The 26,024-nt window shown below is 39.4% G+C and overlaps 1 protein-coding gene across 3 annotated transcripts in view; it reads left to right on the forward strand.

Moving 5' to 3' along the window:
• MAPKAP1 (MAPK associated protein 1) overlaps nucleotides 1–26,024 on the forward strand; it is an 86,629-nt gene that overhangs the window by 25,273 nt on the left and 35,332 nt on the right. For all 3 annotated transcript variants that reach the window (XM_071766246.1, XM_071766247.1, XM_071766248.1), the window contains 3 exons: nucleotides 10,391–10,563; nucleotides 15,658–15,834; nucleotides 23,308–23,417. In XM_071766246.1, the coding sequence (XP_071622347.1) occupies nucleotides 10,391–10,563; nucleotides 15,658–15,834; nucleotides 23,308–23,417 (460 nt within the window). The remainder of the gene's footprint in view (nucleotides 1–10,390; nucleotides 10,564–15,657; nucleotides 15,835–23,307; nucleotides 23,418–26,024) is intronic.

Genomic DNA, 26,024 nt, shown 5'->3' on the forward strand with positions numbered 1-26,024 from the left:
GCCTAAAGGGGTCTCCTCTCAGGGAGAATATGAATACATTGGTGTTCAGTGTAACTGGTAGTTGATCCATCTCCCAGCACAGATGGGTCACAGGAACAAGGTTAGGAGCCAGCACTTCTCCATCCTGTAAGATCTAAGGGGTTCATAGTGCAGTCAGCACTATGTGACTTGCTTCTTTGGGGGTAGCCTGCGTACAGCTCCTGGTCTGGCTGGTAAGTTCAGCCTGCTGCACACCTCTGCTGCACAGTGCCTTTGCAAAGTGCCCTCATGGTTAGACCCATTCTTTAACCAGAAATCCCAGTATCCAGTGGGCTGGTCCAGCCTCAGTTTAGAAGTCTGCTTTCCTTACAGGGCATTTGTTGAAGAGCTTTCCTGCCTCCTCAACACAATATGCCCTTGGGATGAATACATCTTTGAGTCCTGCAATGGACCACCCGTATCACTGGGTTGTATTGGTTTTGCTGAGGGAATTGGGCCCTCGGTGATTCAGTTGGATTATTTTTCTTATGACAATTGTGTGTCTTTATTCACGTTCCATGTGAATTAAGTTGGAGAGAGATACAACTGAGTGTCCCTTTGAATGGGCATTTGGTTACATTTATAAACTTTATGTAGCACCTTTTCTTTCCCTAAGACATTGCTATTGCTGTCTAGGTGTTCTTATTTTGGGGTTGGAGGTAAAGGAGAACTTGAAAATTACTTTTAAATGAAATAACTTTCTATTATGTTTATCTGTCTAGAGGCAATAAATCTGTTTCAGCAGATTAAATACTGACTTCTTTATAAAACCCTGTTTTCTCAAACCTCTTATCAGCAGCACTTGGCAGTAATCACACCTAAGGAAACTTATAATTTTCCTCAAGGAGGTGACACTGACAGAATTAAAAATGAAGGAGCCCCCTGAAAAGCCAGTTCATTACAAATTAACAGTGGTCCTAGCAAAGCAGTGGGCTAAGGCGTGTCAAATAGTGATACGGGTAAAGAAACCCAGCATTTTAAACTGTCAGAGCTCAGAGCATAGCCAGCCTTAGAACAAATTAATCACATATTGTCAACGCAAAGTTGCATCAAATTAACACATCGGATTCCAGCATATTAATGTGAGAATGCTTTCACCTGATTATTACTGCAAACCATTGCCACTCTGACTGCAAAGATATAATTAAATTGCTAAATAGAAAGTGCATATAATATCTCTGCATGCATTTAGGATGCATGAGCTGAAAAGATCACATCCTACTAAGTGACAGTTTCTATTTGTAGGAAAACTTTACTTTTTTTTCCTCTCATTTACTTGGGAGTACTAGAGTATGAAATTAGAAAAGTTAGTAATGTTCTTTGCACTCCATACAACTTAGGTGAAATACAGGTTTAATTTAACTGATTTGTTATGCTGCACGTGAGTACATAATTACCTTCACTCTTCTCTGTGCTTCCTTGGGGGCAGGCAGAGGGTTGAAGACAGACTTTGGAGTTTTGAAAGCAGAATATGAAAAAGCAGATGTTAATACCTTACTAAAGATGCTGTTGATTGATCTTAGAGACATTGCTGGTCAATGTGTTTAAAATTAAACTGTATTTAAAATCTGTTGACATCAGATAGCACTTAAATTGGGTACAGGTTTATGACGTGCTGTGGCTGTTGACATGTTTTGTTACTTGCAAAGACCTTTTTACTTTAGCCAATAAACTAAACTGACACCCTCTCTAAAGAGAGAGTGAGAACTGGAGAAATTTTGAAGTTTATGAAATGTATTGAATAAAATGGTGTGGTGTGCTATGTTTAGTAAAGATGCATTTCAGCCCCTAAATTCTTCCCATTTCAAGGGAAAAAAAAATTATGCTTGATGTCTGGCAAGCAGTCACAGAAATGAATGTGTAATTCTAACAGGGCTACATTGCTTGAGATTTCTCTCTGTGTGGATGGCATCATGACATCCCTCCTGCTTTCATTCAGTTTCAACGTGGGCACCAACAAAAGAATGCTTAAAATACCTTCTACGTCTTTAAAACATCATTTGTCAGCAGCTCTTCCTCTGATCCCTGAGCACATCGTGGGGAGGTTGAGCCTGAGCTGGGTTTTGGCTGCTTTACCTGGCAGTTTCTTTGGTTAAGAAGTAATGAGTAGAAGGCGCACTTGAAGCATAAGGTACAGGCCTTTAGTTTGGGGGACAAACAGAAATTCTGCTTGAATTTTGTAATGTCAACTAATGAATGAAGATGATTGTGAGTACAAGTGGGAGCTCATTAAATGGTTCTGACCTTGCCCAGAGTGAACAGAGGACCTGAGAGTTTGGCAGGAGTTCTTCCATAACATCCAAACCCTTTTTCTTTCTATGAAATGTTATTTTTAAAAAGGGAAAAGGAAGGAAAACACCCAGTGCAATGGAACATGCAGGAAAATTTTATTTAATGGCCAGTTTGCATTTATTTAAAAAACATTTTTTAGGCAATGGTCATTTAAGCAAGCTTAATTAGAATCAAAGAATATTAAAGTAGTTTTTATAATGCACTTGTTAATCTTTTGGCTGAATCATATTGCATTTTATTCTGTCTAATTGATTTTTAGCAATTTACTAATGTCATTATCTTTCCCTTAATTACAGATCAAACCAAATGAAAAACGTATTCACAAATTAAGGTTCTTAACAGCCAAAGAAATGTGGATATGTTTTATTAGCAAAAGGTTTTAATGTCTGCTATTTGCAGGAGGATTGAATGTATATTTTTAACAGAAATGTTTATTGTGAAAAAAATTTTTGTGAGATTTTTTAATTATTATTTCTCAGAGGATAGTGTTTTAGCCTATGCCTTTACTCTGATCTTTGTACGTGAAAGCTAATTTTAAAACACTAGCACTCATTACAGAGCAAGCACTGTCTTGTGAGTCTGTTCAGGCACCATAGTACCACAGACCAAAGAATCCTGGGTTTGTTGTTAAACTTTTGATGGACTGGCAATTGTTTCATTCTTGCTTTCATTATAAATTTAGGTCTGGGGGGTTTTATTGAAAATTTATGGAATATTCCCTTCTCAAGGGTTATAAAGGCAATATAATGGTCTGGTTTTTTCCATCTGGGATTCCTTTTTTTTGCCTGTCTGAAACAAATAGTAAAATAATTCTCATTAGCTTCTTAACACTAGTAAAGCTTTCATTTAAGATGAGGAAAATGATTAAATGAACATACTTCTCTGATGAGTACTAACCAAGTCAGATTCTATATAATTGGTGTAATCCAGCCCTAAGATTGGTTGTCATAGATGATTTTCTCAAGGATTTTTTGCTCCCAGTTGGGCAGCTGAGGAGCAGGGAGCAGGAACAGGTAGCAGGGAGCATGTTCCTTACCAGTGTAAGGAAATGTGGGTTTAAGGGGCAAGTTTGAGGGATGCTGAGAAAGAAATCACCTGATGGAGGAAGTGAAACCCCATCTTCATGGGTGCCCGACTGCTACACCATGTTCTGAATCTCTGGTGGCTTTTAAACTGAGGGGGAGAAAGCTGTTGTGATAGTGTCACTAAACACTGTAGAACATATTTCCATGTAAAAATTTTCGTGGATAGGAAATTCCAGTTAATAATTTGGAGAAAAACCTGTACATATTGAACAAACTTGAACATATTAACTATTAAGAGTTTAATTTCAGCTCTGGGGGAAATGATCTATCTAGGTAGGCACAGCAGAAATTATGAGATTTCAGGCAGGTTTTACAGATGATTTTCTTTCTTTTTAAGAATAATTGAGTCATTTTAATGATAAGCCTTGCTCGACTTCTTTGAATGGACTGCATGTAATTCGTTGTCGCTTCAACTTTGAAATGTTTTGGCAGAAAATGTATCATTTAGCTCCTTTTTTTTTTTTTTTTTTTTTTTTTTTTTCTCTAGCAGCTGCCTTTAGTATTTGTTCATTTTCTGCAACATACAACTTTGCAGCTTCAGGTCAAATTCCAGAAACAGCTCTGTTTTCTTTGTTATCTCCATGGTTTCCTTCAGGATGAGAGAGAATAATTACACAGAACATCTTTTCCAAGCAGCTGGAGTCAAATTCCAGCTGAGTGCAGCACCTGTGAGGCTGGTGCCGTGCTGCAGGTCGGTGCCAGCCCGGGCTGCCGTGACAGAGGCTCCGCAGCGCTCGGGCTCGTCCTGTTCGTGCTCCTGCCCTTCTGTGAGCTTCAGATGGCAGTGATGCCAGGGAATGCAGAGTGTCTGGTTTAGACTAATTAGAGGGATGATTTGTGAAATGCTGGCTATTGATTTAATTAATCACCAGCACAAAGCTATAAAACCCATATTTTAAAAATCCCTGTTAGTTTGCCATGTGGTTAATAGATTGTGGCACATTAAAAAGTGACACGGTGATGTATTAAAAATGTTCCACCTAAGGTTGGCTAATGTCCTCGAGGAACTTGTGCTGTCTGCTTTATGCAACAGAAGCATAGGATTAGATGCTGAGCTCTTTAAGGATTGAGTATTTCTGAAAACATTTGTCTTTTGTATAGCATCTGTTCATTAAAATACATCGTGGTGTATTTCTTAACATACAAATGATGTTTATGGAGTAGTTTTAATTACAAGTTTTTGTTTCATTTTATTATTAGAAAGAATAACTCTATTCCCCAGTATTAAATTGTAATGTTTATTACTAAGAAAGATGTAAATAATTCTTCTAAAGTAGGTCATTCCTTCTCTTCACAACATGGAAATTAAGGACAGTTCTGTGGAATGAATGGATTTTTGTTGCAGCTGTGGCAATTGTACTTTGATAAATCTGAACATGTGTTTTCATTCTTCAGCAGAACTATTGGAACAGAATAGATGAGGGTCTAATACCCAGGGTTACCTCAGTGCCACCACAGGCAGTGTGACATCCCTGGAGAGGCAGCTCCAGGCCAGTGTTTGTCTGGTGTGCAGCAGTGTCTCTGCTGACCCACTGCAGCAGGATGCTCCCAGCTGGACCAGGTGCTGCTGGAGGATCAAAGAGGAACTGGGGCCATTTGTCCTAAAAGTGATAACTGTACAACAGTATCAGGTGTACCTGACACCTGGGCTGCTGAGGTGACGGGCTCAGGGTTTCTCCCTCCAATCCAACTGAAATTTCTCAAGAAAAAGTAACAACAAGAAATGACATTCATAGCACTTCAAGTAAAACATTTTGTAATTTAAAGTGAGTTGTATAAATGAATGTGTGTTATTATGATTGAAATATGCTGTTTCAAGAATTATATGTTGTATTCTTTGCTCAGGACTTGCATAATTTTATTAATTGTGGGAGTGAATGCCAGGAAGGAACAGGCAGTAATTTGGGATACTTGGTTATGTGGTTATAGATGTAAATCATGGTTTTGAGGTGCATATATAAAAATTCGTTCAGGTGGAAGCATGGAAGGAAAACTGTCCAGCTCTGGAGGTTATGTTTCTCAGCTGTGTGTTGTATAATTAACTGGTACATTAGGAGGGGGCTAGAATAAAACATGAGTATGTTAATGCAGCCTGGAGCTGATGTTGTAGTGATCGTTGCAGTGCAGATAAAGCATTTCTCATAACTGCTGCTGCCTTTGAAACATCTGGACCTTTAACTGAAAAACTGTGTGGTGCTATACAAAGCAGACACGCTAAGTAAAGTCAACAATTTAGAATAAAAAATAATAGTGTGTTTTTACCTTGTAGTAATATATTTACCTTGTAAAATATTTACCTTGTAGTTAAATATTCATACTTAGTTATGCTTTGTATAACAGGAAATTACTGGGTTAAATTTTTATGAATAGTGGCAGTGTGAATAAGATAAATCAAGTATTTAAAAATGTTAATGGAATTTTACATTGTGATCTGTCAACTCTGCAGCATGAGCTAGGATGGTGCAAAGGAGAAATCTCAGAAAGGAGCAGTGAGGACTGGCAGGTGTGCCAAATGTGACCTGTCACCTGCTGCCAGTGCTGAGCCACTTGACTTCACTAGTGGTATTTTCCCTAAGAGACTTGAAAATGACAAAATAATCATGTGGCTGTTGTAGTGAGAAATACCAATACCGTTTAACCACCTGATGATGCAAATGTCATTCTTACTTGGCCATAGCAGGGTGTGTTGGGGGATAAAAGGGATAGGGCTACCCTGGAGTTTCAGATGAACACCAAGACTTTGTGTGTGCCTCTGAATATTAATATAATACACAACTGAATGGGCATTTTCTCCATCTCTGTTATAATACAGTGCAAATAAACCAAACAGACCATGTTATAAATACTTAACCTTCATATTATGTTGTCTGGTGTTCTACTCAGTGCACCACAATCTATGGATTGCAGCAACAGGGTTCAGTGCTGGGTGGTGTGGACTGTGAGGCAGTGATCCTGGTGAGGGTGCCCATCCTCCTGCTCTGCTGCCCATCTGCTTGCTCAGAACCAAATGCTGGTAGAGCCTTCTCATTGTGCCATAGGATGAAGGTTTCCATATGCGTAATGGAAGCTTTAAAAATATTTGATTATCCAAAGTTTTTCTTTAATTACCCTTTTTTTACCCTTCTTTTTCTATTCAGCCCCTCAAAAGCTGTTTTGCTTAGCAGTGAATATGACTGTTTTATTCCCACTCTAGACAAAGAAAGAGTTGTTCTATTTAGTATAAAATTATGCTTTTTCATGGTCATCTTAGAAAAATATAGTTCTTTGTGTTGCCATAAACATTTGTGCTCTGATCTGCTAGAACTTTTGTTTGTGTTGTAAATGTTAGGTTAATATATTTCAAATTTTTCCCCTTCATATATTTTCTATATGTTGTTTAAATGCCTATGTGAGTAAGTTATGTTCAGGAAGCAATTGCTGGATTGCATAGTATATTAAATACCCTGTCACCCCCCAAAAAACCCAAACAACCCAGTTCACTGAGTTTAAAAGTGAGAAGAAATTTCACATTTTGAAAAGGATAAGCATTTATTTCCATTTTGTGTAATGTTTAGCATTGTTTGCTGGGAGGTGAGTCAATGACTTGAATTAATTATAATTACTGAAGAGACATATACTGATTGAACAAATAAAGTAGTAAGCTCATTCGTGCCAAGGCCATCTAATTAAATGCTAACTTTGGGTAAGCTAGATGTGCATGAAAGATTAATTTTAAGAGGTTTTTATGACTCCCACTAAATAATGATTCAGTAAAATCTTTGCATTATATCATTAGAACATCTCATCTTAAAGTGATATAACGTTTAGTCACAGAACTATTGTACAGGAAGATGCAGTAAATTATTATTGTTGAAAATTTATCACTTTTTGCTGAGAAATGTTTATGGACTTTGTTTTAATTTTCTGCTGTGGTGTGCAGTGAAGCAAATCAGAAGTGAGAAGGATACAGTGTACACATTTTTCTCAATGACTGTTTCATTAGTTCCCATTAGGCAAGTACTGCAGCACTGTGGTTAGGAGTGAGGTGTCCTGGGGGTGGACAGACGGTACCAAATTTCCTCTTTCAGCTGGAAGAATGTTAGCAGCCCCACAATTACCTGTTCAAGATACACATCATCTGGTGTTGGATGGAGATACAGATTTGCTGATGGACTTTGAAAAGTTGATTTTAAATCTTAGAAAGACTTCTTGTGTTGTAAGAACTGAGAGAGTTTAAACGGAAATAAAGGAAATTAAGTGCTTTGTTTATGTGCATGCCACACTTGCAATAATTTGGGAAATAGTTTTTTGCCTCTTCAAGCCTGTATATGGCACAGAGTCATGTCTCCTTTGATGAACTGTAGATGATGAAACATCCTTTTTGCTTCAAGTGAGATGAAAATGCTATAGAAATAGCAAACAGAATTTTTCCTAAGATCAGACTTCTGGAGAGCACTAGATAGCCTTAAGAGAATCCATTAATCAAAATACTAGGAAAATTTTCTGTGATTTATTGTATGTTTTCTGTGTTAGCCAGTTACTTGTCCCTTCCTTAAAGGACTGGTAGAATATAACATTTCTAACAATAAAAGCTTAATGGAATCAGATTTGTGATTTCCTAGAAAATTAACGAGATATTTTGTCAATTTTATTCCAGACTTCATTTGTCAGAATATACAGTGTCCAGTGACAAGCTAAAAGAATTTTTTGACAAATTAACTATGCCACAGGTGACAGATCAGGAAAATGTTAATTTAACAGCCCCTTTATGCTTCCCAGATTTATTGGAGGCTATTAAGGAAACTCCAAATGGTAAGGCCCCTGGCCCTGAATAGATTTTCCATTGAATTTTATACAGGAACTATTAATAAAGTTTGATGCTGCCTTTTTGAATATAGGTAATTGTACTTTATTTCCTCAGTCTCCTCAGCGTTTACAGTTGGAATACAATTTTTGGTTGGGAGAAAAAAGTAGCTATGCTTCCAGTAGTGTCTGTAACCTGGTTCTGAATGCTTTGTCCTGAAGAAGTGACCAAATAAAACCCACAAGTTATTGCTAGTTAAATCCAGGTTCAGGCTGTGAGTCTTGGCCACCAAGACTAATAATTGAATCCCTTCTAGTCAGTCCTACCACCTACAAATCCTTGCCTAATAAGCTTTGCCCACACATCTAATGTGTGATAGCTGCAAGATCAAGGTCCCTAGGATGCATTTGTTTTATAAATACGTGTGTATTGGATTATGTGCTTATAAAGCAGTCTGTACTTTTAGTGGCTAATGGAATAATCTGGTCTTTTTGGTTATTAGTTACAGCTCTTGGTGTGTTTGTCTGTCCTCTGTTTTTATGCTGTGTATATCACTTGTAACCTTGGCATCAACTCTCACAGCTGGTTGTCAATTTTTCTTGGATTTTCCATTATCAGGACTAAGCATTACTTACAATCCTGCCATCCTTGGATTTAAATATATGAGTAACTTAGCATGCCAAGGAGTCACATTAATTTCCTTGATAACTGCTATTTACTCATTCAAATGCAAATGTAGCTGGAACAACAGGTCTGTGGTGCTGGGTGGGATCCCCAGTCCTGACCCTGATATCTGCTGTCCTGTGTTCCCCTGGTTGGTGTTTGCACCTGGGCAAAAAACAGAGAGGCTTTGAGACTGCTAAAAAGAAAAAAGAAAAATTAAAGCAAAAATACTTTTTTTAGCAGCAGTTCAGTTATGTTAATGCTGTCCTTGGAGAGATGAGGTTGTGGCTCTAGGGGGTATCTTGAAGAAACCCACACACACAATTCATCCAAAGGCTTGATCAGGCTTGTCCCTGATCACCAGCAAGGTGATGGGATGTCCCATGTACTGTTACAATATAATAATGCCTTTTAAATGAGTACCAAGCTTTTCTTCCTCCTGTAAAAACATGGGAAGGGAGGTATCTGGACTATAAAAATGCTTTCTTAAAAAACAAATTCATTGGATTTGGTTGGATTTTAATAACACTTTTAGCTATGCTAGTATGAATAACTTTAATCTTTAAATTCCTATTATTTCTCTAATTTATAATCACACTGAAGCATCAAATGGTTTTTAACAATATATTGAAAATAACACGTGGCATTTAACTCCCTCTTTTATACTCTCATCATAGATTTATGATATTGAATTCTTTTATTCAGTTACTTAGAATTCCAAGTGATTAATTCAAATAACACTTTCTTCTCTCAAGGATCATGTATGTATACAGATAGACAGAGATGTAAAGTTACACCAGGGGTGCTTTTGAAGAGGGGATCAAGATGTACAGTCTTTTGTCTATTAAAAAGATTACAGGTTTCAAGATGCAGTCTTCTCCATGGTAGATTAAATGTGGGGGTTTTTTTCTGGTAATACAAGCTTTATAGATCTTTATGTTGCAATGTATTTTGTTTTTTATTTTTTAATCCCCACAATGCCAAATAGATTATTTTTTTTTTAATACAGTAAGTTCCAATTAAAAAACAGTATTAGTTAATCCTTCTTGGTTTTCTTCAGACAGTTCAAAAGAGTTTAATGGCTCCATTGTATGTGTGATTTTATTCTTCTCTTGGTAAACCAAGGCCAAGCCTAAGGTTTATTTTTAAACATCATCTTAAACTCCTTATATGACTGACATTTCTTTTTGCCCCAGTTCTGGGCTTTAATCCTGTTACCTGGTTTGGTAGTTGTAGGTAGGCTTTTAAGTCCCCTCGTCCTCCCCATCCCACCCTTTTTTACTTTCTTTTGGTCCTACAAGAACATGGGATCTTGCAATGAAGTTCAGACTTCTTATGGAAATTGTTTCCAAACATTTCATCTCATTTTTACAGATGCGTTAAAGAGCAGAAGAATTGGAATTTAAATGTTGAAGCTTCTTCCAATTTTAAGTCATAGCAGTGTATTTTAATCTTTCTACTGAAAAGAATTCCATCCGTACCAGATTTTGTATCAGCTCTGTCATACTTTTTCTTTTATACATTCTAATGAAATATATTTTCTCGACAGGGCCATGTTGGTACAACGGCAACCAAAAAAATTGATGTCTACCTCCCACTGCACACAAGCCAAGACAAACTGCAGCCCATGACAGTTGTGACGATAGCAAATGCCAAGGTGCATGACCTGATTGGACTAATATGCTGGCAATATACAAGTGAGGGACGGGAACCAAAACTGAAGTAATGTTCTTTCTTTACTACCTCTTGATCTCTAATTTTCTCTTCTACAGCCTTTTTACATAGTGAAATGGATTTCCATGTCAATGCTTTTATAGATAAATCTTAGAGAAACCACCTACACATTTATCAGGATTTCCTTTTGTGCAGTACACGTGCATCTATATCCATTTCTCTTTCAATTAAACTACCAGGTACTGTACACTGAAAAGCATATGAAACCATGAATCTGTAAATGAATCATAATTTCAAACTGCTCTATGAAAAAAATGATAGAAATCTTCTCTCTTTTGGTATCTCATAGCTATTTTTTGTTTTATGCCCCATCTATTTTTTGGCAGTGTCCTTAATGTCCACAATCTCAAGGATGTAAAACAGTATCCTCTAACTCCCTCTCTTGTTTGGTCCCGGAGCAGGTGCCCAGATTCTGACTCTGGTTTCTCTGCATGATGCCAGTTCCTCTTTCAGATCCATAGGGAGAGGAATAATTGTACTGGGTGACACTGTTTCTTGGCAACACTCTTAGTGTTCTCCTGAAACTACGGAAAAGATTTTAGCCATAGTGAGTGTGCCTAAAAACCAGGATTCTGTTGTAGAATGTCAGCATTATCCCATACTTGATTTCTGCTTTCATTTTGCTGACATAATAACTTTAATTCATGACACACGTTAAAATATTTCTGTTTTTCTAAGAACGGATAGGTGTGGGGTATAAAGGTACTTTTCTAGGTTATCATCCTGGAGGTAGAACTAAAATAAAGATATACAAATAAGGACCCTGAAAACAAAATCAGTGCCAGTTGTCTTTGAAATTGTGAGCAAAATTGTATTCTTTAATTCAGAAGCCTCAGTCATGCAGTGTTTTTTAATAATTTTTACAGAATGCTGACCTGAGTCACATTGGCTTTTTGCTTAAAAGAGCTGCATCTGTGTTATCCTCAGAAATTTTAGCCTCAGTTAATCAATTGATTTTTCAGTATTTTTGGTAGTCATTGCTTATGTCTTCATCATGAAGGAGTTCTGCCCCTAAGACTCCTGTGTCTGAATGGATGGGGTTTGCTGTGCAGGAGAGCTATTGGTGTTTAGCAAGAGCAGTTATTTTATCATGGTAGGTGACATAAGATATAAAACAAGTACTTCAGAGCCACTTGTCTGAGCAACTTTGGTTTTAAAGTAGGTTTGTGTAATACTTCAGTTTTCTACTGGGTCGAAAAACATAAAAAGAACCCAGAATAATTTGTTATGGAGTTATTAGTAACAGATACTATTCGGTAACTGTTCTGGTACAAAGAAGGTTAACACTTTTGGTTCCATAGGAGTAATTTTTCACTTTTTTTCTTTTTCCTGGAATATGTTATTTTTCTTATCTTACAGTTTGCTCTTTCAGCATTTTTCAGAAGTGTTTGAGGACTTAGTTATCTTCTCTCCTGTTTTAATGGGGAAAGGGAGATGCCGAGAGGTCGCTTGAACTTCTGGAGGATTGGGTGATTTCTGTTTTGTAGATACAGGGGAATGCAGAAAAGCAGCCCCTCTTGGAAACAGTCTCATGAGTATTGTTGTCTTGGATATGATTTCCCTTAGTTCCTCTCAGCAAACATATGAGACATTTCAGAGGTTAAACACTTCAGTTTGATTTGTCATTTTTTACATTAGAGAAGAAATATAAAGTTATTTGCAGATGGTGCCATTTAATTTGCTGTTATTAATTTATGTTGTTATATCCTAAGTTCAAAAAGGTCTTCTTAGTGGATGATTAGCTTATTTTTTAACGAGTAAGACACCACTAATGTCAGTCTTTGGACATGTATATTTTTCAGGAGCACAGCACACTTTAAATGGAATGATGCCCCTGAGTAGAAGTGTTCCATGGAGCATCATTGCCCACAGCAAAACTCAGCAGTGGGAGGAAATGAATTTCACTGTCTGCCATGAAGGATAAGATGTTATGATGTGTCAAAGCGTGATTAAGGAGGCTGACTAATGTAATCAAATCTCAGGACAGAAATGATAAAATAAATAATGGAGGCATACGTTCATCAGAACAGTCTAACAGCAGCCATTCAGAATCTGGGTACAAATGCTCGGAGGAAGGGGCAGAGCCTCAAGATTACAAGAAGTTTGTTTTCTTGTGCATTTTTTAATTATTTCTCATGTCTCCACCTTTCTTTAGCATCGCTGGCTGCCTGTCCTGTAACAAGGGTAGATTTAACTTTAGACTAAGTCTCATAATTTCCAAATAAGGAGAGAGCTTGTGCAGGTTGCACATTCTACACTTGCTATTTGGTCCTGATTCAGTTCAGAGCATAAAAGGAAAAAAGTCAGGATCATTGTAACACTGCACTGAAATACATAGAGAGAATACTTGACATCTGATATACAATGCATGCAGAATGACAAATATGCCTACTGGTAACACAATTTGAGAATAATGAGGAGGTTGTAGACTTCGTGATTAAGAGAACCCCTCTGCCTTTAAGAAAATAATATATTACTGCCTGATTCTTTTTTCTGAAAGGTAGATTTGAGTCTGAAGTGAATGAGTAATAGTTGACATCTTGGAGAATGTTTTGCATTTAGTTAGGCTGCCTTTTTTCATTATAATTGTATTATATTTGTTTCTATTGAGTGTTTTGATACGAGGAACCACCGAGAGTATTAGCAGCCCTGCTTCTGGCCTCTTACATGTGAACTTTAGTCATAACCCACTGCACTGTTCTCCTGCCAAGCCCTGACAGATGTTCTGTAATGATTCAGCCTGCAAAGAGTAAACAAACTCCCTTTCTAGGAATAAGTTAATAGTGAGATGTAAAATTCAGATAAACTTACCCTTTTAGAAGTTAAGAATGCAGTTACACGTGTCAGTTGTACTTAACTTTTGCATTCTGTCCATAGCAAACTGGGATTCTCAAAACTTTGCACCTTGTAGTTTGAAGCCTGAAGTTCAGGGCTTTGATCCCATCCTGGTAGAGTTTCAAAATGCAGAAAAATTCTACCCATTGGATTTGTTTTTTCAACAGATTGTGACTTAATCTGTATTAATGTTCAGGAGCCCACTCCATGTTTGAAGACATGTGTAACCCCCCCTAATTTACTGGATTTAACCGACATGGTGTATTTTCAGTAAAATTGGTGGGAGAGAAGTTGTTGTCACCACCACCACCTTTTTTTGGCACTTGGATTGCTTTGAGACCACACTGAATCTGTTCTGCTGCCTGCGTGTCTCTGTTCCTCCAGCTTTAATGAGAATTATGCAAATGCATCAAGAACCAAATCAAAATGTTAACTTTATTTATATAGAGCTTTCAGTGCACTCCAGGTTGCACAGAGAGGAATTCTGTCAAGTGAGCAGGTTAGAAAGCCAGCAGTGGAAGGCAGAGAGCATGGCTGTGGGGAGATGGGAGTCAGGGGGCTGTGCAGATGGGACATCTCATGGCTTGGGGTGACTTTGAAGTGACGTTAAACTGGACAGAGTGAGCATGCAAAGCTTGGGGTCTGTGCTCTGAGAAATCCCAACAGAATAGAAGAAGGACAGGAAAATCTTGCCAGGCATTTCTCCTTACATAAGCAGGATCAGCTATATCTAAGCCACTCACAGTGTTTTTCTTAAGGTCATTCCCACCTGGCCTGGCAGAGTGCAGCCCCTCTGCCTCCTGCCCCTCCAGGCTCCTGCATTGCTGCCCCAGAAGTTCTCTCCCAGAGAGAGAACTTCAGTCACCAGTTTCCCCACAAGTTACTCAAGCACTACTGAAAAAGTTAAAATTTAATTTTACAGCAATATTCCAGTTCTTTATAACAGTCCAGAGACTTGTGAAAGTTTATTTAATAGTATTGCAGAGTTTTCAAAATTTATAGTGACAAACATTGCTGGGTTACCTTTTTGTTAGCAAATTTACAGCTTACATTAATAGTAATACATCATTATTATCTGTTTTATATAATAAATGTCTTAGTGGTGACAAGGTGCATATAGATCACCTGGACTAAGCACTCTCAGTAAAGCACAGTTGCAACCAAAGGTTTGTGAATTAATTGAGAAAATTGCAAATCAGGTAGTCAGCGAAATAATTCATTGTCACATCCAATCAATAAACTTTGTAAATCAACTCATTTAATTCAAAAAATGATCTATATAGATCAAGCAACCAATTAAACAATTAGCATACACTTTGCAATTAATTAATTTAAGCATCAATCATGCAATTAAAACTCCAATTTTAAACTGCAGAGTTTAGGAACATGCTGCCACACGAACACTCGAGCTATACGTCGTGGCCATGGAAAATGCCTGCATGCTAGGCACATTTTCAATACTAAAGAATACTTATTTTCAACTCAATAATTTAAATGCTAGCACTCAAAATAGATTTTAATATTAGGAAGATACTTTTAATAATCTATTTGGTATATAGTTATTTCCTTATGTGGAACAAGAGGCTCAGAGTTTTCTTATTTTTTTACACTGGGTTCTGTGTTATTTAGTTCTGTTTGTTAGTCTATATTAATTTTTAACTGGGTTTAGTGATTGGACATTTTAGGTATTTAGAAAAGGGGGCTTTCCTACCGGTTGTACTATGTTGAACAGATTTTGCTTTTCCTGTAGTTTATTACACTCTTTACCTGCCTGAAACCCTTCTCAGTTTTTCAAGCCTGCATTCAGTAAACTTTTCCACAGCTGCTTGATGTATGAAAAATAGACCCTCCTTGTTTGTCTGTAATTCTAAAATGTAATAGTCTCATAAATAAATAAATTTTTGCAAATGGAGAAATATTACTTCCAGCTTTATGAAGTCATGAAACTTTTATAGGCTTTGGTATATTTTAATCACTGTCATTTTACTTGCAGTTAATGATGAAGTAAGACTCGCTGCTTTACTCTGAGGTTTTGGGGTTTTTTTCTATCACCACACAGCTATAGTAGCAAGATACACTGGGATATATTTATATACATGCCACCAGTGGCTTCTCAGCCTGTTACTCCTCTAATAGGCAAGGCTGCTGATTTGTTTTCTGCAGCATTTAGCAGCTGGTATTGATCGGCCGGACCGAATCACTTGTCTGGCTTCCCTCCTGAATCAACTTGCTTTGTCTTTGTTTCAGCGACAATGTCAATGCCTACTGTCTGCACATTGCTGAGGATGATGGTGAGGTTGACACAGATTTTCCACCCTTGGATTCCAACGAGCCCATTCACAAGTTTGGCTTCAGCACTCTGGCACTGGTGGAGAAGTACTCGTCACCCGGCCTGGCAGCCAAGCAGTCACTCTTTGTCCGCATGTGAGTATGGACCCTGATGTCCCCACCACCTCCACGTCTTTTCTGCTCTGCCTTTCTTCATCCACACGTAGCAGCACTGTGTGGGTGTTGAGGGGTCTCTGCAGATGATACCCTGGTCAGGATCTGTCATGGGGCAGGTGGAAAAATAAATGCTGCAGGCATGGGAAGGTGAGCCCTTCTGTGTTGTTAGTGGAGAACACTGAACTGTTGCACTCCCACTAGTGAATATTTGGAATTTACACACAGTCTGAGCTCAGAATCTTCATTTTGCTCCAGACGTGCTACTTATTAATGACAAACATATTCTGAATAATAAATGAAATAATGGATATAATAGCTTTAGAGAGTTAAAATGATGAAGTCATTCATGTTGGATATCCAAAGGCCTTTCAGTAGGTATTAAGAACTCATCTTGCCAGTGACTTCTTAGTTATTTGGAGAAAATTTATTCAATTTTAGCAGTATAACATACACTCATGGTGTTTGGGTATTCCACATGAGAGCCTCTTTCAAAGCCTTTTAGATGAAGTAGTAAGATTGCATTTTAAGACTAGCTAGTGGACTGAAAAGCAAGTATTTTTAAATATAAATAGTTGCAGAGTACACGAATAACAATGTTGGAAATGAGCAGAGAAATGAGCAGTAAATGAGCACATCAGTTGGAGCAGGACTGGACATGCTACTTTGGAGTCCAGAATAATTTTGAAGAGGAAGACCCCATCCATCACTCATACTTGAAGTTGTCTGGTTTGTAGCTTCAGAAGAATTTGCTGTATCTTTATCAGTTTTTGAGTGATATGTACTGTGCTTCATCACGTTTCTTTTTCTTTACTTGTGAGTGAAAAATCTTTTAAACCACTGGAAGGCCTTAATTACTATAACAAAATACTGGTAGCATAAGCCACTTCTTACTTGGGTAAAATATGTCATGTTTGGATCTCTTGAACTGAACAAGCTAGTAGGGTTTTCCTGTCCCTTGAACATTTTTTTTAATTTATAAAGGTCTACTTTCATTTCATAACCATATAGCAGGCTCCATTTTTGAAAAATCAGACATTTAAAAATTTTTCTGAGCTATTTAATTATGTTTCTATATTCTTTGTTGTGAAGTTTGTTTCGTAGAGGCATTCTAAAGTGTCCTACAGAAATAAATTTTCAGAAATCCCATTTGTATTTCCCAAAGGCCAATTCACATCATTCCTACTGTATTATGTTACTGGAAATAAAAATAACCAGTCAACAGTATTTACAAATAAGTTATTCAAGGTAAACATGCTCAGCTGTGCTGAACTGGCTGCAGTCCTGTGGCAGCAGATGCAGGGAGGAGCTGAAGCAGTCTCGCCAGTCCTGTTGCAAGGTCCAGTTTTGGTTTGTGCAGGTTGCAACCATTGAGACTGGGAACTGACTGACTTGTCCAGCTGTGGGACTGCAGAATATTTAGTTCCTTCTGTCTGACTGAGGAATGCTCTGTTTATCTGAAAGCAGAGTTAATGCTGTTGCCATGATTTTTATTTTTAATATTTTAGGATTCCGTAATTGTTTTATCTTCAAGATAATCCTGCATATTATCAGTCTGCCCAGAAAATTCCAGCAGGTATACCAAAAATTCTGTTCCATTCCATTCTTGGGAGGACCTTGCGTCCCCTAGAACAGAGAATTATTTTATCATCACTTGATCAAAAGACTGTTACTACTATGAATTTTAAATGTGTGCTATCTTATTTTTTGTAGGGATTTGTGGTAAATGCTGCATCTTCTTCCTTCCCTGTCATCCTACTAGTGCATGTAATTGTGGCTTCATATTTTGCATCTCTTTTTTCCTCTTTGTGCTGCTGAAGTATTTCAGCTGCTGCTGTGTCAGGCTTGTGACTTGTAATGTCTGTTAATATTGAATCCCTGTTTAAAGAAGTTGATACTCCTGAGAAGCTTCCTGATGAAGCATGGTATTTTATTTCAGATCTCACCCATCCTGCATGTTGGATATATTTTCAGATGTCGTGCAGTTACCAAGCTGACAGTTATGGAACCTTGCTGGGGACCCTGTTTCAGCAGGACATGTTTGAGCAAAAACAGTTTGCAGAACTTCATACACTTAAACTCCTGCCAAGGCAAACTCTTAGCCACTTGAGTTAGTTATAAATACCCAGTGGCAGTGGTTAGAAGTAGCCCACAGTGTATTTTATATTCTGAGCTGAATGTGAATGTCTCCGTGGCTATATAGAGTAGTAAATAATTGAGTTTGATTAGGGAGAGGGACCTCATTATCCCCCCACCTGTGCCCAGCTGGTAGGGGAGGGTCGAGATGAAGCCATTAGCTGTCTCTCTTACTGGCATCTCAAAGAGCTCAAATACATCTGTGTCTTATTTTCTTTTCTGGCACAATCAGTCGAGCAAGCTAAGCAGGCATGACCGAATTTGGCAAGTTCCAAGGACTCTGGCAAAGTTACACAAGGAGAAGACAGAGGGCAGTCATTCTGGCTTCTTACTGCCCATTAGTCTAGCGAGTTACGATTTTGGAAAATGTTGGTTGTGGAAAGCAGTACTTTGTCCAATGTCAAACACAGCACTTGCAAACAGCCCTCTTTGGTGTCAAGGATGATTTGTCAGAGGAGTCACACACAGCCCTGCATTCATTTAAATGCAGACTTCTTGAAATGATGAAGTAATACCTGAAAGACTCTGGACAAAGGTAGCTTAAAATACATCTGTTCTATCATTGAGGCTTTTTGCCCTAGAAATTTTAGTATCACAACTTGACACACTCAGTCTAATGGTGTTTCTAGGAGTTGTAGCTCAGCTGCCAGTTGGCACAGAGAAGAATTTTGGCATACAGCTCTTCTGCACTGTAGCACTTATTTTCTGAGTTGATATTATGTTTAAATCACTTTGACTACTGTTTATGTATTTTTCAAAGCAGCACCTTTGCTGTACTTTAGAGGTATAGCAACGTTTGAAACTTTTGAAACTTATCAGGCTTTTATCATACATTTAAAAATTCAGTTCAAAGCTTTGAAATGTTATTTTTACTTAGATTGCAGAAGCACTCCCTAAAAGGCCTGTTACAGTTTTTACATGGGTGCAGGGAATCTGCAAAGTATACTTTGGAATATTCATAAAATGCAAATTTCAGGAAGTTAATGTAGGTGCTGGAGTTAAGAAGATGGGCTCCCAGCACAGCAAACAGGGGGAAGTAGGGCACCAAGGAAGTCATCAGGACAGGAAGCTGAATTGTGGCATGTCTAATGACAGCTGGTAGTAGTGTCAGAATACAGCCAGTTAAACCCAAGAGCACACAGTTATCTGAGGCTAACCTGAGATGCACAAAAGCAAGATCATTTGGGCTCAGAAAAAAAAATTGCAGCTGGCATAGTTATTCTGGTTCATATCGCTGTGCACTTTATCTTAAAAATTACCCAGCTTAAGTTAAGTACATTGCATCAGCTGGGATTTTTAGTCTTAACTTTGACTTTGTGCTGATCAAGTGGAAATCGTTATTAGTCATTCACAGACATTTTCAACTGTGCCAACCATTTTTTGCAGCAAGCTTTAAGTGCTATAAATTCCATTTCTGTGTTTAAAAAAAAATAAATTAATTACACCATATTGGAAAGGCAGCTTTTGGAAAAGTTTGCTTCTCATTCAGAACAGAAGCCTTTTTTTGTCCTTTAAGAGTAGGGTTTTTATTTTGTTACACAAACAGAACCCATGGAGAGGTCTCTGCCTGTTTCCCTGCTGCCTCTCAGCACCTTCCCCCCCAGGCAACACCCGGCGTCAGCCCGTGGAGCTCTTGCCTCTCCTGTTGTTTTCTTTTTCCTCCTCTGAACCTTGCCACCCTGGCTCCAGCGCTGAGGCTGTAAAAGAAGATGGAAAGCCAAGTTACTGCAGAATGATCACTATCATTAACATTCACGGGTGGTTCACTTATCATTCCTGACTGCACAGACATGGCAGCCGTTATGAAACGTCCACAGGTGTAGCACGATGATACATATTACATTGTGCCACAATGGATTTATGTATTCTGTAACAAAAGAAAAGTGTAATGAAAAAATACAGAAGGTAATCCTTTATTCCTCCACTGCACAATTTATCAGTAATGCCTGTGGATGATAAGTGCCAGGGATTTCCTCTGCTTGATTTAACCTTGTCACCCAGGTATGTTTTTGCAAAATGACAGAAAATACAAGCTAAGGAATTTCTTCAGCTTCGAATTTGTAAGCAGAAGTTTTAATTGATGGAATAGCATCCGCCTGTCTGTCCCATTTGCTAGAGAGTTGGACTTAAGGGTATTGCACATTAGCAGAGTAATCTAAAACATGTAATTTACAGTTGTGATTAAGGCTGTGATGGAACTGGGTTGAGTGAGGGCAGTTCACACGCAGTGTAAATGCGGGGCAAAACTGGGAAGCTGGCATGGTCAGGTGAGGTGTGTATTTCTTCCTGAAGAGCCTCCTGGTGCTGCTTTCCCATAAGGGAGGGTTGGTTTTGCTTGGTGAGTGATTGTCCAGGCAGGGGTGGCTCCTGGTGGACACCACTCCAGCACATTGGTGTCACTGTGGGGCTTCCCCTCCTCTGGCACACTGGCCTGGCTCCAGGGTGATGGCAGAACCTCTTTGGGATTAAATCCCCTCTCAGCTCAGATTTGTGGGTTTACTGAGTGCTAAAATGTCCTTACTGAGGTTCTGCAGGGAGTTGTTAGAGGACAGTGGTGAGCCAGGGCAGAGGGAGGGCAGCAGGACGGCTGGGCTGCCCAGCACAGACCCACTGGCTCTGCTCCAGAGCAAATATCCAAGAGTTTACAAATGCAGGGTGCACTTTACATTTCACTGCTCTTGCCAGAGGCTCGCTTACTGGATAGCACACTAAATATAGTAAAACACAGAGGTTTTTCTTATTTTGCTTTGATCAGTAAAATAAACTTTCAAAGATTGTTCTGGGATGAGATCCAGCTTCTGAGGCAAAGAATGGCCATGGCTCAGGCATGGGTTAGTAATAGAGTGTCAGGAAAATTAGTCTGACAGTTCTCAGGCCAGCTGCTCAATAGAAAGAATCGACCAAGTTGGGATGGCCTGAAACATAAGCGGGATCAACAGCAGCATGTGGTCTGTAGCAGCTGAAGTGTCAGAAACTGAAGGACAATCTTCCATTTTTGTGAGGTTCCTGATAGGTGTTGGTGGGAGCAGCCCTGAGCTGGGGCAGCTGTGACTGGGGTCAAGACAGGAGCTGCAGGCCCTGCTTTCTTTGTGGGAAAACTCTTTTGAAAAACAGTCAATACTGCAGTAAAAAAAATCAAATTGTAAGTCCAGTCATTTTGGCTACAGAAGGTTTTGGAAGACACTCTTCACTTCTACTGTTTGGGGTTTTTTTTCTGGAGTATTTTAGTTTGTTTTCCTGTATTTTGGTTTCAGTTCTTTGAAAACGTTCTTTCTGTATTGCAGAGTATTACTGAGTTATCTGAAGGCATCAGATGCTTTTTGAGCTGGTGTTCTGGTGGCTGGGTACAGTGCACAGAGCTTTCCTTGTAGCACTTCACTGACAAACATCATGCCATTGAAGTAAAAGTGCAGAGGTAGTTTTCTTTTACAATTATAATATAATTTTGCAAGAGGTTTTTCACTTGAAAAAATGCCCTAAGTTTAGCTCAGCAGGTCAGTTCGGACTAGAGCTGTAATGACTTTGGCCAGCGGGGTGAGCCACCAGGAAGCTGCTGGCCCAAAGGCAGATGTCATTCAGTGCTTTTGCACATTGCAGGGCTCTGTAACATCTTAAGGGAAGATTTGCTCACTAGGAAAGAGTAGGAAGGTCCCTGATTGCCACATGGCAGCAGTCAAAACCCCAGAATGCTTGGGCTGTACCAAGGATAGTGTGGCACTCCCACAGGCTTGGGGGGTTCTCCTGCACATGGAGCAACAGGCTCAGTTCTGCTCAGTCTGTATCCAACACATGGCAGGAATAAAGAGGGGAAAAGTAGATGCATGAAAAAGTTGAGAATATTTGGTTTGAAGATGAGTAAGATAGAGTTATAAATAATAAATGGTCTAGAGAACATAAATTTGGGGCTTTTAGGCAGTTTCATTTTGCCAGGAACAAAAAGAACTGAGAATGAAATTCAGATGAGACAAACTCCCAGCTGATGAGAAGAAAACACTGTTCCACAGCAGTGACTGGTGGGACACTGCTGTGGTGAGAAGCCAAGGGGCCAGGGGGTGCTCTGAAAACAGACCCCCCTTCTAGGTCACTCACAGCCTGGCAGGTGTTTTTATTTTTTGTAATGCATAAGTGACCACCCTTTGTGGGTTTCTTGATCGTCTCTTCAGCCCATTCCAGCTCTCTGCAGACATTGCTGAGTTGCAAAGGTTACCTGGCTAAGTAAGGAAGGGCTGTTCTGTGCCAGGGCACAGGGGACAAGCTGGTGGCCAGCCTATGCCCATGCCCAGACACGGCCACCGTGTCTGCACTGCAGCCAGTGGCCAGGAGAAAGCCTTAGTGAATGGTGAGTGCTTGAAGATGCCATCTCTTCATTAGGTGTGGGCTGGGAGTGCCCATCTGAACTGATCTGATCCCAAACCTCTGCTCCCAGCATTTGCATCCTAGAGTGATGTGCGACTCGGGCCTGGTTTCCGTGAGGTGCTTGCGTTGCTTGGACTGTTTGTTACTATCGATTGTTTTGGAAAACGCCCCATCCGCGGGGTTCGCAGAGCTCTGCTCCCTGTCGGGGTTCCCAGGTGCCCCCTCCCCAGCTCCTCCCCTGCTCCAGGTTTCCAGCCCGCTGCCAGCGCCTGTCCCTGCCTGCAGTGACATCTACTGACACAGCCGGGGACAGCTCCGTCCCGGGGATGCTCTGGCACTGTCACTGTTACCTGCTGCCGGCCACGGGCAGCGTGTGCCAGCGGTACCTCGTGTCCCCTGGGCGCTGTCCCCCTCCTGCGGGCCCCTTGTCCTAAACCGTTCTGTGAGCTTTCGGCCCTTGGAGCTCACAAAGGTCTGTCCGAAAAAAGCAGGATACGGAGTTTTGAAGTAATGCTCTCTGTGAGCAGTGCTGCAAAGCTGCTGTTGTTCCTGAGGGTTGTTCTTGGTAATGATTTGTTACACCTGCCAGGGACGTGTATGGAAATGACACTGCAAACTGTTTCTCTTGTATGCACTGCAAAACACCTCGCAGATACTCAATAATGAGTGCTTGAGGAGCTCCACAGGTACCTTTGCTCGTTTTTCTTTTTTAATGATGAACACAAATTGGTCAAAAATAAAGATAAATCAGGAAAATCTGCACACACCTTGAATCTCAATCTGTTTTCTCAATTTTTGTCCCTGCCTTTCTAAGGGTGTTTGCTCAGTTTCTCAACTTACTTTGATAGCACAGCTTTGTTAATTGTTGTGCCTAACGAGTCCTTTGCTTGAAGCTAACAAAAATTACAGTGAGCTGCCTGATGATGATGATTTTGTAAAACTGCATGTGCATCTGTCTTGCAGAAATGCTGCTCATGGATTCTCACTTATTCAGGTGGACAGTATGAAGGTCACCATGAAGGATATCTTACAAAAGGCCTTAAAGAGAAGGAAGGGATCACAGAGAGGCTCAGGTGGGTTATTTATTGTATTTTCTGTAGGGTAGGATGTGTTTCCGTTAGCATATTTTATATCTCTGTTTAACTGTTGTGAAAGATGCTCTGCTTTTCAGTGAGTATTGTGGTTTTTTGCACCACTCAAAAGCAGCTCTGTGCAGAGGTTTGTGTTCTAGACACTGGCAAAAAGCAGACAGTGGAGGAGCTGCATAATGTTTGCTGCAGAGCAGTATATCCATTACTGCAAATACTTATTTATGATAACAAAGCCATTTGCATTCAAGTCCAGCTAGTGGTAATTTGAGATGATGGGTGGAAGTACAGGAAACCAATCCTTGGCAGAATTTGTGTACTTTTAATTTATGTAAGAAAATGATGCTTAGTATGATTTTAAATAACCTAAAGGATTCATCGTTACTTGTAGAGAAAAGAAAAATTTACTTTCTGCCATGTTGTCAAAATAGTGCTATTATAGTTAGGGCATATCAACATCTAAAAAAAGAAAATTGACAGTACTTACATTGACATTTTAGAGCAATGCTTTTCCAGGGTGTAAATGTGTGTTCACATATATGTTGGTGTGTACGTATTTCAAAAATATAAGCTGAAAGATCTTACCAGAAACCAGAAATAATTACTGTGAGAAATTGCTCCGAGTCTTGTCACACAACAAAGGAACTTTAATATAAACCTATCTATGTACTAGGTAAAGATAAGGGTCTTGTCTTTGTAAATGAATGAAACCTCCTTATATACCCTTAGTTTTAACTACGGGAAAAGAAAATAAACCCTGTTCTCTTTAGAAAAAGTAGTTCAGTGCAGTTTTTAAACGAGTGTATAATCTGTCATGGATTTAATTAGCTATCTTTGGATGAGAGCTGAAGTTTTAATAAAAGTTAGAAGAGATAACACAGTGAAGGACACGGATGAGCTGTCTCAAGGCCATATTCCAAGGGAACGATAAGAGCTGTAAAAAATGGCAGAGGAGAGCAATTGAATGAAGCAATGAAAATCTGATTCTCGTAAAAAAAAAAAAAAAAAAAAAAAAAAAAGCTAAAAAAAAAACCAGAGGGGGGAGAACGAGCTGCTAGTAGGGGTGGTTGTAGATGAGACCCGGCAGCGTCTGCAGCAATTTGGCCGCTGTCCAGGCGTCATTGTTCACCCTGGGCTGTGGCGGTCGGTCCAGATGTGCCAACTGCACGTCCCGGCTTTTGCCAGCTGACTGCGCCGTTTGATAACCAGCTCTCTGGATGCCCATCACTGGCCGCAGAGATAGAATTAAATGATGATGATCTTCCCACAAGTTGGGAGAGGAAACAATGCATATAAATCTTGATTTCATCTCAGCGTGAGAAGTCTTTATCCATCATCACTCATAATGAACAAGTCGTTAGCTGCGATGAATGGTGTTCTGTTTTTTTCAAACACCTCTTTTGTTCACTTTTTTGGGTGACTTTTATTTATATCCTGGGGTCAGATTTCTCTTCCCTGAAGGGAAGTGGCTAAAGGATGCACTTTGCTCAGTCTTTAAACTACTTTCCTCCTCCATGTAACTGATGTTTTACTCTTTGTCCATTTGAAATTTGATTTTGCTTTTATTTTGCTCAGTAGTTTGGAAACAGAACAGAACTGTCATTTATTCCTTTAGCTGGTACACTCATTTCTACTGTCTTGGCACTCCTGCTCAGAGACCTTTGTACCGACAAGGTATATAAGCATGTACACATAGTTTGGGTGGAGGTTAATTATGTAAGAAATAATTTAAATTTGCTTTCTATAAACTATCGATGTGACATCTCATCTCTCTGAGATTGTGTCCATCATCCCTGCTGGAGATATGACCACAGCAGAAGTCATGACTAAGAATCTCTTGGTTACTTACAGATGTATTTACTTTAGAACATGCAGATGGATTTCCTGAAGTCAGTGTTGCTGATTTCAGTTTAAGCTTGTGTACGGATACCTGCAGGATTAGGGCCTGCAGTTGTAAACTCCATGGATTGGAGTCACTGCCAGAAGAGTGATCACTCTAGTGAAAGGTTTCTGCTTGAATTCCTGTATTAATGATTTTCATAGATGAAATATTTAATATTTAATTTAATATTTAATTTTTAGTTTATTTTTTAAATATTGGTAAGCACTCGTAATGCATTATTGAAACTGTCATGTAATACATGGGTGAAAGGACTTCCCAGATTAGGTGTTGGTATCTGAAATCGGTAAACCATGAATTAAACTTTTTAACTGAAATTATCTTCCCTTATTCTCCATTATGCAAAACTGTGATCCATCAGTCAGCTGACTGTGGGGTGTAGGGGGGTCTGGAGGGTCTTGCCTGTCATCTTCAAGCCAGCAGAAATGGCAGCTGCCTGCACAAAGGGGACCCCCAGTCCCTTCTCTGTCCCCTGGATCCCGAACCAGCTTTTCCCAGCCCCTTCTGCTACCCTGAGGGTGACAGTGCTGTGGGGCTAGGGGACAGCTGGCACTTGGGATGCCACCACAGCGGGCACAGATAGGCCAGAGTGGGAGTAGAAAAAGGTTTTGTGCACAGACAAAAGGAATTTGAGCTTAGACTCTCAGCACAGCACAGACCTGTGCTGATGTCGTTCAGGTCATTACTAAGCA

The sequence above is a fragment of the Heliangelus exortis genome, chromosome 22, assembly GCF_036169615.1.
Source record: "Heliangelus exortis chromosome 22, bHelExo1.hap1, whole genome shotgun sequence".
Taxonomy (NCBI): Eukaryota; Metazoa; Chordata; class Aves; order Apodiformes; family Trochilidae; genus Heliangelus; species Heliangelus exortis.